The sequence below is a fragment of the Hippocampus bargibanti genome, linkage group LG03 (genome assembly GCF_051943395.1).
Source record: "Hippocampus bargibanti isolate YZ-2025 linkage group LG03, ASM5194339v1, whole genome shotgun sequence".
Lineage (NCBI taxonomy): Eukaryota > Metazoa > Chordata > Actinopteri > Syngnathiformes > Syngnathidae > Hippocampus > Hippocampus bargibanti.
The window spans coordinates 21,079,305-21,094,683 of NC_142736.1; the positions used below are offsets into that span (position 1 = coordinate 21,079,305).

Genomic DNA, 15,379 nt, shown 5'->3' on the forward strand with positions numbered 1-15,379 from the left:
GTTGTGGAGCAACGTTTGCTCAAGTTAAGCAGCGTACAGTAGCGTTAGCTTTCATCGCGGGAACTGTTTAAATCGTGGCGTTGATCTATTCCAAGACGCGCGCCTGATGATCGCTGGATAACATGGGTAAAGCACTGATCATATCCGTATTGTGTCTCCACATTGGTTAGAACGTGCGCAGTGTTGTCTAGCGCCTGTTTTGCTGCATCGTTATTTATAAAGAGCTAGCCTGTTGTTAGCTAGGTCGCCAACGTTAATTTATTGCTGTTACGAGCGAACCGGACAAAAAGTAAGGGTGACAAGCATTTTGTTGTGCGGTGGTTGTGCGTCTGGCTTTTGTGGTGGGCACATTTCAGTGTTTTCAGTTTTGTAGATGTGGATTACTTTCTGTTTAAACTCCCCCTCTTCCCCCTCCTCTGTAGCGGAAGACTATCACTTGTCAATGTGGTGATACGGTCCTTTTACTCGTGGCATTCAGTGATGACGACTTGTTCGTGTAATGTGGCACTGGGCGTCTGTCGCGGCTTAGACTGCCATCTAGCGGCGAATGTTGTACTGTGCATGTGAGAAACCATCGATGAAAATGAACGTCTAAAATCCAACTACGTGTACAGTACTCAAGTTCTCTCAATTATGTACTATTTGTATATGTGAAGGCGTTTTGAGCATTTATGGTGTAAAAGTTTATATACTTTTACACATATTTCTCTTTACTTGTCAGCAAGGGCATACAAGTCATTTTGGGGCCCATGTTTAACCCGAGTAGGGGGCCGTCCTCCACCTTCATGTACCACAAGTGTTTTAAAGTTTATTATTGACTAACATACGAATTTGAGAACATTGGATTACTTAAAATCCATTTTGAACATTATTATGAAACGAATCAACAAACTCAATGATTTCACTGAATTTGAACACATTTGAACAATATTTAATATTGATCATTTTTATGAATGCTCACATCTTTCTGGTCAAATAATCACTTTTGTCTCCCTTTTATCTTTCCTGCATCACGTCACAGTAAACCTAAATGACAATAAAATGGCAGAGGTAACCGGATGGCATGAAAACTACAGTTTTTTTTAATCAATGCAAAAGTTTAACATTTCATAATTTTAATATTGTCGAACTGAATTATGAAATATTTGCCTAATTATGTTTCATGCTCCCATCGCAAAATTAATATCCACCCCAATGGGGTGATACAATTGTGTTATTATTAACTTACCTGGACAGTAGTGAGTTCCTCAGAATGTCATACAAGTTATCATTTACAAATGTAAACACTTATACAATTATACAAATAAAGTATTGCAAATTGATATTGATATTGATATTTCACTGTTTGCATTCACAAGATCAAAGACGGCCCCAATGAATATGATTATTTTTATGACATATATGACATATAAAATTATTATTCAATAATATTCATAATAATAATAATAATAATAATAATAATAATAATAATAATAATAATAATAATAATAATAATAATAATAATAATAATAATAATAACATTGAACGTAATTTGAACACATTTATTATTACAGGAGTTGCATAAATCAATGCCCCAGAAATGGCTCTGTTTGCAAAGGGTTTGTACACAATGAGCAAATGTAAAATTGGTGGCGATGTCATTGTTTCCCTTTTGAATTTGCTTTCCTTTGTGATCAAATATGACATAACATTTTTGACAAACCACAGCAGTTGTAGTCGTCATATTTCTCTTGGTGCGATTTAAGTTCATTGTTTACTGCACATTTTCATATATTCCGAGGAAATGAGGGCTACATTTCATCCAGAATGTGTCAGTTAACACGATTTTGTGAACGCGTTTCTTTCGAAGGAACATTTTGCCTGCCCGACGAGCTTAAGAGTTAATACTTCCGCGTTGACTCTCCGCATCCCACAATGCATTGTGGCACCCAGTTTACGCGAGAGGTCTGCTGAGCTCGAGCGTCACGGCAATGAGCACGCGCCCGTCAGCGGCGTGTGCGCGCCCGTCGTCGGAGCTGCTCCTTGGCGGCTCAGACAATCCCGTTTTTTCAAGAAGGAGACCGTCCATTGGATACACAGTTTTATTTTTATCACCGCCGCAAAGATGTGACGATCTATGTGAATGTTTTTTTTTATTTCATTTTATTTGCCTTTCTGATCAACGGTCTGGAAACATAAATAATTTTCCACCTGGAGAGGCGTGGACGGGAAACGTCCTGGGGGCGTGTAAGGGGATTCCACCTCTTTTTTTCTTCATTCTGTGTGTGTGGACTATAATATGTCCAGGCGAAAACAAACCAACCCCTTCAAAGTTGATTGTAGGTATATCTATGCACAGTACTTTGTTGTGACTACACTTTGGTCTGCTGGGGTTAGTTCAACTAACTGTTTGTGTGACTGTTACCAGAATTACACAGAGGGTACCCTGACTGATTTGTATCCGATAAGAATAATATAATGCGGGTGATATGAGTATTGATGTGTGAGACTACTGCAGCCCTGCCTGACGTCTGCAGAAGCTTGCTAGTCACACGTAGAAATGCACGGAGCCACGTGACACTATGTATGTTATTGCATGTTTTACAATGGCTATTTTTTTTTCAGTGCCACATTTGCTTCAGTCATTGTTTGAAATGGTCCTGTGATTGACTAATGGTCTGTCCAGGATCTACCCATCTTTGATGGGATATGGTAAAACCTCTCAACCCCACCCCTCCAAGGCCGATGCATGCGTGTGGTTTGTGGTTGTCACATTGTAGTGCAACATTGAGAGGATATAGTTAACTAATAATGAAAAAAATAATTTGAAACATACATACAGTGGGGTCTTTTTTTCCGTGACCTTGCTCATCACACTCAAGTCATCTTTCACTCTTGAAATATATATATATATATATATATATATATATATATATATATATATATATATATATATATATATATATATATATATATATATATATATATATATATATATATATACACACACACACACACACACACACACACACACACACATTGAATATTTTACTTAAAGTCATTTCATAAGCCCATCAGTAAAACCTGTGTCAGAGCAGTGTGTTAACTGAAGTGTCTCATTGAAGCTAAAGTGACCGGTTAAAAAGAGAGTTAAACTGCTATAAATGAGGCTAAATCAGGTGTGTCAACGTCATTTTTTTGCCCCGGGCCACATCGTAGTTATGGTTTCCTCTCGAGGGCCGTTATGAATTTGGAGAAGCCATAAAAATGTTTAATCCCCTCCACATATTATATATACAACGCACAACAAATTAATGAATAACTAGTTTTCAAATCTGAAGTCAAGAATAATGACTGTTATTGTGGTTTACATCCAAAAATATGAAAATTTGGCTAGGATTTTAGCAAACATCATGGAATTTTACGAGTTTGATTTGCTTTCGCGGGCCGAAAAAAAATGATGTGGCGGGCCGAAATTGGCCCCCGATCTTGACTTTGACACCTGTGGGCTAAATGATCTTTGACGAACTGATTGGACACATACCAACCAAATTGTTAAAATATATTTCAACAGCCATTCTACATGTTGTGTTTATGTGTGCGAGTGCCAAATAGCGAGAAGGCTGAATGACACAAGAGGCAACAAAGCTGCAAAGATGAATGTGGAAAACACATTGAAACAAACAAGCATGTAAATGACCAATTTTGGAGTTTAGAAGTTTTAAATTAACAAACATATTTGTCTGTTTTGTTCCTCCTCAAGTGATACAGTAATTATCAATACAGACCGGATCGGCAGCCATTAGAAGTTTTAGCGAAGATCTTTGTGACCTTGAACAAACCCCGAAGTTTTGTCACTCAGTGGGCTTAATGCTAATTGCTAAAGCCTGTTGAATCTCACTGAGTGGTGAGTGTTTTTCGCAGGGTTCGAACCAGGACATTTCGTCAGCGGTCTCTCAAGGTTGCAAATACATGCGCTAGATGTGCACCAACAGTTTTAATGGTTGCAAACAGATTTTTTTTGTTGCCGGGAAATGTTGAACACAAAAATATAACGACATTCGGTACATGCACAAAATTGTAAATATGCGCCGCTCAGTGAGATACTGTCATAACCATTATTAAAAACACACACACACACACACACACACACACACACACTATTCTTTTAGAGTAGATTGCCTTTGATTGAACCCCTACCTATGTCACTGCTCCCATTTATGAACTCTATATATACATATATATATATATTTATTTATTGAGATCAGCGTCACATCATGTGATGTACACTTTCAACACAGTATCCGGGGGGGGGGGGGGGAGTGAGTTTCCCATGGTAATCAGCATATTTCTGCTGATGTCCCAGATTCAAGGCAGGGCAGTGAATAAAATCAGTTATCCTTTCTTTGAGTATTGATTAAACCATAATAACTTGAATGTGATAACAGAAGACTAAAAAAACATCCCCCCCCCCCATCATGGTAAGCTTGGGATCAGTAAACTCTGATCTGGCTCTCATTTGAACCACAGTGTGATGCAATGTTTGAGAATCACTGCTGTACTGTACTGTACTCCCCAATGGACATCCAACTTAAACTTTGAACTACAGACCTCGCTGGAAACAAGTCTTAAAGGACAACCGACACCATTTTTTTGTTTCCTAACTGACATCAGAAAAACGTTTTATAGCATCTAAAATATCCAAAACACGCAACCTGATATTTTTAGTGAAATGCAAAACACCAATAAAAATGACTTAAAGTGTGCTAAAACTGCAACAAATTGAGCTGCGAATTGGGGATTTTCAGAAAGTCCCGCCCCCAGTTCGTGACGTCACGCCAAGACGTCTTGCCTTGCTCGAGAATCAAAACAATGGCTTCAGATTCGGAGAAGATGCTTTCTTGTTACTCATATAATTCAAATAGTTCTGAAGATATTATACGAATATAAAATACGCTCAAAATGTAATTCATTTAAATTCTTATTAAAAGTAAGATCCATAATTATTGTGAGGATGTAAACTAAGAGGGGCGACAATTCCTGCAGGTTCAGGACAATGTTTTGTATCTGCATGTTAGTGTATTGATAGCAACTGAAAGAAGAATGAGAACAGATAACGAGGAGTTCAATAGCGCACCCAAGTCCTTTTCATTGATTGGCATCCAAGGCGAGTTTTGGGGTCCTATCTTTTGCTGGGTTTTGTTTTCCTCACCCCCACCCCCCTTCCTCTTCATCGTCTCGTGTCTGTTGGCTGATGAGTTTGTTTCTTTGTCTGTATTCAGTCAGACACTGCGTCACCTCCTGCATACAGACACACAGACACTCACAGATAACATCACAGTGGCATTGATGGAGGAAGGGTGGAGAGACAGATGTACAGACGCAGACTCACAGTAGGGGGAGGGGGCATCTCCCACACATCAATCACAAGACTGTGTGAGGCTCGCTTGTCGTGCTGGTTCATGGTTCAGCACTTAGACACACTCCGGCAGTGCAAACAAATGGGGTTCTCTTGGGAAAATGCCCAAACTGGGTTCGCACATCAGCTTTATTTGTTCTGTACCCAAGTAGCAGAATGACAGGCCCCATGACGCACCATTGGGAAATTAATCATCAGGTTAAATTTGGCTTCTCAAGATCACCCAAACATTATGATCCGTGATACGTCATAAGTGTGTCGAATGGCGCTGTGCGTAAATTAGACAAACAGGCTTGATCAGATTGTCAGCTATTTTGCATTTGATGTAAAATTAGTGGTGTTGGAAACATTCTGCTCGATCAATGACAGGTCAAGTTCAATTTACATATAAAGCGCTTCATCACCAAAGTTTCTCAAAAGGCTTTACAAACCCGCAGTTAACAAATATGAACAACATCCCCTTAATCCCGTCAGAGGGCAAACTAAAAAAAAAGCATCTGGAGAAAAATTAGAAACCCTGAGAAATGGACACAGATGGTCAGAATAACTTAATCCATAATACAGTGCTTTATAATCATAACTCAACCAGTGTGAGAGTCCATTTCATGAGATGAAGCGCGACAGGCGCCATTGGCATCAAAGTATGATATGACAGCAAAACACAATCTCAATCATCCCTGGCATGTTTTGTGCTACCGTTGTTAATATTCCAAGGTTCTCGGCATCTACAGACAGATTTTGTTTTTCCCCAAATATTAAAGTTGTTTTTGGGGGTGTTTGTTGGGGTCACGATTCAGGCTGTAATTACACCTCTCAAGTCACTGAACAGCAAGGAAAAATGCTTCAGGTGAGCAAAGGGTTCGTTGAAAGGAGTCACGTTGGGGCAAAGCTTTGTCCTCCCTATCAGAACTGGCCGTGTAACTATGGAAGTGATGGGAGCCGCACACAAGGGCGGCTGGGCTCTTCGTTGTGTGGGTGGTAGTGAGAGAGAAGAAAAGAAGACTGGCGAGCTTCAGGGAAAAAAGAATGCAGCCTACTTTCCCCTCTGGGATTGGAGCATGTATGTGTGAAACAGTCATGGGGGGTTGGGATGCAAATGAAGTAAGCACGTATGTCAGTGAGCTGGGCATCACGTGATGTTCATTTTGTCTCAGCGCAGGACGGCTAATGAGAAAATGGTTGCTCATATCCATTTGAACTCCCCTCAAACCAAAAGCACTGAGAATCAAATCAAATGGCCTTCTCAGAGGAGAAGCTTGCACGTGCTACTGTGTTTCAGGGGACCGCTGGTGCGTGTCTTGAAAAATTAATGACTTCTCGTGGTAAATAAGACAGTAAAGTCCGGGTTCGCATTGCTATGGCGATCAAGAGCCTTGTGTTATTGTTTTGTAATGTAAAATATTTTTTTTCAATGTTGCGCTCCACTTAAGTATTATGGGACATTCCCTCGAGTTATTAGTTCGTTCCTTAACACTGCAATATGGATGCTTCTTGTAGTCTTAATCTAAATATGATATACAGTAAATAGTTTTTTTAAATCTCCACACTCCTTGTTTAGTTGCCAAGTTTGTGGTAAACAAAGATGAGACCAGGATAAAATTATTTTAATTCCATCATTGTTGTGATCTGTAACCCTCCAAACCTAATTGAAGACTAGGTTTTTTTCTCACTGTACAAAATCATACCCCCAAAGCACATGTGGGGTGCATGAGGGGGTGTGTTATAATTAAATAAATTAGAAGTTGTACTTTTTGGCAATACTTATTCCAAAATGTTTGATTGACTGTGACAAAAACAAACAATCAAACAAATAAATACATTGAATTTGGTGGCTAAAGACCGAAAGCAGCCACATTTCCAGCAATGGGAGTGTGCACACTTCCACAAATATTATTTATTTACTTATTTATTTGTTTTTTTTTTATAGTCCCTTTAAAATAAAAAAGGAATCACTTGCGCTGAATCATAGGTTATATTAATGGTGTAAACGTGATATGAAGACATGATATGTCTCGGTCTCATTTCAAAAACCCGGCTGTTTAACAGGGGTGTGTCGACTTTTCATTTCCACTGATATAGATCCTGAATTGCATGCATTTTCTGTGTTCTTTAGGATATATTCATTAAATAAAACAAAGAAATGACAATACATATACAAAATACCTTACATAATAATCTTGAAAACAAAGTCAAAGTTAAATTGTGACTGAGAGGTGAACATGTTTGTGTCACAGTTGAGAGTCACCAGGTTCAAATCTTGGTCTTCATGACTTGTTTAGTCGCAGCTGTCAAGTCTGTGTTGTTGGTATTGCATTTGAATGTTTTCATGAACTGATCCTGCTGTTAGCGATTACAGAAATATCCCCCCCTCCCCCCATCCCTTTTTTAGCTGATGCAACTTATTTGTCTCAATTATTTCACAGCTGATTTATTATCCAAACGGCATAATGATTTTTGCAGCACCATTATAAATATACCAGTTGAGTTTCATGGCGGGTATTGCAGCCAAAATCCTCCCATAATAAACTATTATTATTTAAATTTTTATATTAAGAGGGGCATCAAGCACAATTTTCAGCACAGACCACTTGGTTGCGACGGATCCCGTCAGAAGGCGGTTTTAACTTGCACAAGGAAACCCTATCGAGGAGAACGACCAGTCGGACGTACCTGACAATCATCCTCCCCTGCTTATCTCCAGGGCCATTCCACACTTTGGGCATCACGGGATTTCAGCACACTATTAACATGGACGGCAGGGACGAGTTCACCGAAGACAGTGAGTGCTGCAGCAACAACTCGCAGGAAGTCGTTGGACACGAGAGCGTCACAGGTATCGGACGGCGGAGGGACGCGTCAGGGATGGGCAACATTCCTCGCACTGAGGCGGTGTTAGTGAGAGTAAGCCCTACCCTGTGTTCTGTTGTCCCGTCTGTATTGATAGGGCTGTGTTTGCCTCCATAGAAGACAGCGAAAGCGACCCGGACTCCTCGTCCAACGCCTCGGCAGACGACCACATGACTGCCAAGAGGGCGCCGTGCCGCCTGCAAGGAGGAGGAGTCAAAGAGGTGAGAGCGGCGGATGGATGGAAAGAAGCTCCACACATTCATAATATAATACAGTATATTGACATACTTACTGGTCAGATGCTGAATCTATTAGGGTGTGTGCAATTTGTCAAAGCATTTGTCATAGTTTAGTTATCCCTAAATCAATGTTGGTTCAATTACCGACAAGTACAAATAATGCAGCGGAGCCCCAAATATTTGCAGTTTACGTATTACCCGAATTATCATTTTTTTGCGGGGTGGGGAGGAGAACTCCAGTCTTGCTGAACCAATTGGAGTTATTTTTGACAAGATCCCCTACTTATTCACCCCAACCCTCCGTGTCATTTTGATGGAGCTAAAATCAATTTGGGATTTTTGCAATTTGTGATCATGTGCACACACACACAAAAAATGTGTTTTCAATATCAGTTTTTTTTTTCAATCTGGTGCAAGTGAGTCTTCCTTCTTGACTCACTAAATTCCAACTGTTAGCGAAAATACAGTACAATACAATACAAATTGATTTATATTTGATCCTTGAACGAGCCCGGACCAGACATTCATTGTCCTCAAAAATAAAATTCTTTTGCCAGTCTTGCCAGGGATTGAGGCATGGATAACAAAATTGACAACTACTTTCAAAGGGTGTCAACTTGTAATGGCAACAACTTCTATGCGTTATATTGGTCTCTTGATGTCAAAAATATGAACAGCATGATGACCAACACAATGCAAGTATCAGAAGAATTTTGCCACCACACATGGTGATATTGTCCAAAATGATGGCTCATTGAGATGGATAAAAATTGCTGAAATCCAATGTTTAATTGACACACAATTAATCAGAATACAGTATTTAGTGTGGGCGCATATATCGACTCGCCTTTAGCAGCCCTTTAAAGACAAGTGAAAGGCAGAAGCAGCTCTTATTTCCGGGTACGTTCTATTAGCAAGCGTTCTCCATTTCAGCATCAGAGTGAGTCATGTCTAAAACACTACACAGCAGTGTGTCACTATGGCTGAGTCATACCGGCTCACTCACACATTCAATATGTCGTTCAAGCGCACTGGACGAAAGGCTTCGGGGAGTGGGGCGAAGCGGGCAGTGAGCCACCTGCGGCTCCAGAAAATTTGACCCATTTTTGAAGGGGGTCTAAATATGTTTTGTGGAATGTGTGTGGAAGATGTATTTGAAGGCTGTTTGGTTTTCCGCAGGAGCACGAGGAAGGCTCAGACCACAGCACCAATTTTGTATGTCCACTGTGCACGCTGGACTTCAGCAGCCCAGAGAAGCTCATCTCCCATGTCTATCAGGTGAACCAAACACAACATTGTCTCAAAGATAATGTAGATGAAGCAGTGCACAGAAGATGAAGCTTCACCATCATATGCAAATAGATGGTGACTGATATTTATATTGTGTGTTTGAATTACAGCTTCAGCTGTTCTTAAAGCGCGATACAAATCAATACGTATTGCATTTATTGCATTGTATTGAATGGAAACTGTTGTAGAACTTTTTACTGTATGTAAGGGGACAAAATGATTTTACGAAAATCATATTGCGAATATTTTGAGCTGTGAGCCATAATTGTGCTGATTTGTTTGATTTTCTCTTTATGTTAAGAGTGTCTCAAGTGTTTGATTAATGGATTGAAACATACAGGACTGCTTTTGCTAATTTGTTTTTTCTGTCTGTTAGCATGTTGCTAACACTAATTAACATTGATGTAGCAGTGCATTAAACCTTTAGGCAGTGGATTGAAAATGCAGAGACTGCTTTCACAGATTTGTTTTTGTCAGTCAGTTAGCGCATTGCTAACACTAATTAGCATCTAAGTTGGAGTGCGTAAAAATCTTTAGGCAATAGGTTGAAAACATGGGATACAACATGTAGACCGACAATATTAATGGGTTTTATTTTGTCAATTGAGGATGACCCCGTTCTGCACTGCTTTTTAACATAATCATATTTAGGTAAATCCTGTATGTCAAGTACCACAGCTGATAACTTCTGTCTGTTAAGCAGCACACAAGCATGATGAGCACCACCAAGAACTACGTGTGTCCCGTGTGTGGGCGAGCGCTAAGTTCACCCGGTTCGCTTGGACGCCATCTTCTCATCCACTCGGAGGACCGTCTCTCAAATTGCGCAGTGTGCGGCGCTCATTTCACCGACACGGACAACTTCAACAGGTATTGCCCCAAGCACGTGCAATCAGGCAGAAGTGTGGACGTTGGTGGAATTGGAATTTGGTTAAAGTTCCGCTGGTTTGTTTTGTTGACTGCTTAGATTATTGATTGTTAGCAGCTATAACTGTTTTATGATACAGTACTTGCTTGATCGCTTGTCATCTTGTTGGCCCAGTGGAGTTTAGTCCTGTTTTATTTTATTTACTTTGTTATCTGTATTGTTAATTTGACTTTTATATAACAGGTTTTTCTTTTTTGTTGTTTGTTTTTTGAAACATATTTTTATGTGTTGTTGATTTACTTTCCTTTTTTATGTTTGATTTTATTTGTATTTTTTTAGTTGGGTTTCATTGATATTTTTTATTTGAATTTCTATTGTTGTCATGTTATTGACTGTTTTAGCACGTCACATTTGTATTTATTTATATATTTTGTTCATCAAGTATCTTTGTGAGTGTGTGTGTTTGCTTAAAAACTCCACTTGAGCTAAGGTGTGGCTTTAAATTATGGAGGACGGGGGGTTGGGGTCTCCTTTTAGCTGAACTGTCTTTGCTGTTTTTTTGCTCCAGGGAGAAGCTCAAGGACTTCCTGGACATGACCAGGCTGGAAGTCCCAGGGGGAAGCGACACTTGTCCCCTGATCCACTCCCTTTCCAGCACCCCCTTGGCCAGCCCAGGGCCGGGCCCTCATTCCTGTCATGGGCCTGGGCCCAGTCCCAGTTGCTGCCAGGGTCCTCAGTCATGCCAAGTCCATGACCCCGGCAGCAGCCTATGTCAAGCAAATCAAGCATGCCATATATCCGCACCATGTCAACGACCCACGATCCAAGGAGCCTCGTTTCCCTCGCTACCCGACAGTTTGCTATCCGAAGGGCCGTCGCTGGCGTCCATCCCTGATGCCCTCAATTCCTCCTCCTCAGGTCTTCCTCCTATCCCCGACATCCTGAGTCCGATGCCCGTGTATCCGGCCGGGGTGCTCCTGGTGTGTAACAGTTGCGTGGCCTACCAGCAGCTGGCGGAGTCCCAGTCCCCCATGCGTAAATGGGCCTTGCGCCGCAAAAACGAGCCCCTGGAGTCTCGCCTGCACCGACTGGAGCGCGAGCGCACGGCCAAGAAGAACAAGCGCGCTTGCGAAACAGACGAAGAGCGCGAGATGCGGCGCCTGCGAGATCGCGAGTCCAAGCGCATGCAGAGGATGCAGGAGTCGGAGGATCAGCGGGCGCGCCGCCTGCAGCGGGACCGCGACGCCATGCGCCTCAAGAGGGCCAACGAGACGCCCGAGAAACGGCAGGCCAGGCTCGTCCGCGAGCGCGAGGCTAAGAGGATCAAGCGGCGTTTGGAAAAGATCGACCCCGCCCTCAGGACGCAAATCGAGCACGATCCGGCCGCCATGGCCGCACTCACGGCCGACATGAATCTTTTTCAATTCCCCTGCCCCGTGCCCGTCCCTTCCATGGGTAATGGACTCTTCATGAAGCTGCCCTAAAAAGGGCTGCAGGTGTGACTAACACTTTAAATCAGGGGTGTCCAAACTTCTCAGTGCCACATACAGAAAAAAAATTACTGTTTCCCTGTAAAGTCCCTTTAAAAGTCAAACTTTGATGTCTTCTAAAGATGACACAACAGAAGGCCGTTCTGAGCAATCATTTCATAAAATGGACACCAAGTTTATCAAATTAGTGTTTGTCCACATCTATATATATTTTGCTGCCAAGATAGCAAAAAAAATCTCCTACAAACAGCTACATTTTACGCTTATAAAAGTACCTAAAACACAAACTAAAATGTCCTTGTTTTTGTCATCACATAATTTTATAAGCTTTTGGTGTTTCTTTTTTTTTCCGTTTGGCCACACAGAAGGAAGGTTGAACAGCCATTTGAGAATGTGTCTCTAAAACAAGTAAAAACTAAGATACAATGAAGCATTTCATAATTAAAAGAAATCGTAACAACTTCACTGTAAAAACTGAATTAGATCAACAAAAACACAGAGTTAAAGCTAACTAGAGTGAAAAAGCCCAAACTGTTTAAACCCTGTTAACCAATAGGAACAAAATTACTCACATTTTTTGACTCCAAGTTCTTTCGAAAGTGAGGTGCAATAGAGTGGCCACGGCTGACCGGCGCCACTATCCACATACTGGCTATCAAATCAGACTTGGACCAAAATGTGGAAAAAATAAAATACTATCCCCTTCCTGGTAGTCCAGAGTCTCTATGTCTAAAGCAGTCACACCAGCAAACAATCTGAAGAGAAGATGCATTTTGTGGTATTTTCTCATGACTGCATCGAAAGTGCGGAAGTTCTTATACTGAGAAAGGTGCCACTCATGCTGGGATTTAATTGGGTCAACGTGGGCTGTTAGTTTTAGCCCTGTCCAAAAGAACAGCAAAACTGAAAAGGTGGAAAAACTGTCTAGTGCTCTTTTGACACAAGACAGTACTACTGTAAGTAGTTCTCAGACTCGCACACTTCTTAGCAATTCTCTTCAAACATTTGGCGTATCTCTCGAGTTCACTTTACAGAGTGTTTAATTTATTACACGCAAAAAACAATCCATCAGTGTAGGGAAAGATTTTATTTCTAAACACACTCATTTTATATATATTAGATATATATGTAAAATAATCGGCCATTGTTTGGACACCTCTGCTCTAATTTATTCCAAGTGTTGTGAATGTTCAAAGTATGGACAACCACCTTTAAGCATGTTATACAGAGATTGAACCGGTTTATTCCTTTAAAGGAGACGGAACATTTTGCACGCTGACCCCTCAGATGTGCAGGTGAGAAGGGTTAGGGGACCCCTTTGCCCCGCCCTCACTGGTCAAGTTCCAGTTCTGTTCTGCTTGCTGGACACATTCTACCTCAGCCCCACCCTTGACTGAATGATGCCTCTTTTTCTACTGCCTCTATTTAATGGGACCAAAACACACCCATGAGAAACCTTGCTTCTCTTCTTCCCACTCCACTAGAGCAGGAAAAGGTGGTACATTTTCAGAACATTTTGCTGGCAACTTAAGGTGGGAAATTTTTGGAGGTATTCCAAATTGAAACTTTTCATGGGAATTGAAGCAATTGTATCTGAAAGAACTGGCAATTGCGAGCATGCCTGCAGCGGTCCAGGTGTCTTTAGATACAAGTTGGGTTTATTCTGTGATCACAGTGATGACTCACGGTATAATTTATACATCCAGATTTAAATGAAGAAAGTTGTCACAAAAGCAGACAGCTCTCCTAATCCAAATTTGAGGCCATGACCGAACGGTGAACAGCGAACCCATGTGTATTTGCGGTTCAGTCTTCAATTTATTACACAAAAACCAATCCATCAGTGTAAAGTGTGTAAAGGTGAGTCTATATATATATACACACATATATATATACATATATATATATACATATATATATATACATATATATATACACACATATCTATACACATACATATATATATATATATACACACACACACACATATATATATATATACACACATATACACACATATATATACACATATACATATATATACATACACATATATATACATATATATATATATACATACATATATATATATATACATACACATATACACACATGTATATATACACACACATGTATATACATTAAAGTCTCGTTATATCGATATCGGATATATCGATAGTCCCGGTTATATCGATACTATTTCTATGCACGCACGGAGAAAATTACATGCGAACAGGGTCGGATATATCGATAGTCCCGGTTATATCGATATTTTTGCGGACTCCCTTGAATATCGATATAACGAGACTTTACTGTATATATACACACACACACACACGTGTATATATATATATATATATATATACACACATATATATATATATACATATACACACACACACACACACACACACACACACACACACACACACACACACACACACACACACACACATATATATATATATACATATACACACACACACATATATATATATATACATATATACATATATATATATATACACACACACACACACACACATATATGTATATACGTATATATTATATTATGCCTCAAAAAATATATCATGTTTTGGCGCCATATGCTGGCACCTTCGTGCCAAGCCCGTTGACCTGCAGGGAGGAGCATTTTGTGGCATATACAGTAGAGTATTACTCGTTTTGTTAAAAGCATGATGCCCTTTTTATTGCAGGTTTATTCCCATGGAAAGTTTCCGACTTTGCAAAACTGTGCAAGCCGCCACACCACACAACCTTTGCTATCTTGTCCTTGTGTCTCTGCTGCTGGTTTTCAGTTGACGTGACCTCTCATCAGAACTTAGTTACGGATATCACAAATTTTGGCGTACAGATGGAATCTTGATCAACTTTAGAAGTTCAGTTTAAAGTATCAAACTCAAACAGTATTATATGAAGTCACCAGTGGCATCTTTCATTATTTTACATATGTAATAATTTTTACAGTGAGAGTTTACATAAGGCAGCATCGTGTACTAGTGGTTAGCTTGTCAGCCTCACAAGGCTGAAATTCTTGGTTATCCGGGACACAAAATTGTCCACGTGTGAATGTGTTCTTTTTTTAAGTTTAACTTAAGTTTGATTTTCTGAAATAAATCAATGTTTCTTTAACCTTTGAATTTATATAGATGCAACCCTATGTACTGATTTGCTGGGGCGGCTCAATCCAGGTCGACGTCCTCAAGGAAAAACTTTCCGGCATCCC

At 40.3% G+C, this 15,379-nt stretch overlaps 1 protein-coding gene across 3 annotated transcripts; it reads left to right on the forward strand.

Moving 5' to 3' along the window:
* The first annotated feature begins 1 nt into the window (after position 1).
* On the forward strand, positions 2–12,837 carry znf821 (zinc finger protein 821). Of its 3 annotated transcripts, none has more exons than XM_088992517.1 (6): positions 2–126; positions 8,100–8,231; positions 8,363–8,466; positions 9,664–9,762; positions 10,478–10,644; positions 11,211–12,837. In XM_088992517.1, exons 1-6 carry the CDS (start codon positions 123–125, stop codon positions 12,124–12,126), a joined length of 1,422 nt encoding a protein of 473 aa, XP_088848643.1. In that variant the 5' UTR covers positions 2–122; the 3' UTR covers positions 12,127–12,837. The 3 variants fall into 3 exon arrangements, with proteins under 3 accessions (XP_088848643.1, XP_088848641.1, XP_088848644.1); XM_088992515.1 differs by lacking the exon at positions 2–126 and adding an exon at positions 1,667–2,318; XM_088992518.1 differs by lacking the exon at positions 2–126 and having other exon boundaries at positions 8,099–8,231; positions 8,343–8,466.
* Positions 12,838–15,379: the final 2,542 nt, after the last annotated feature.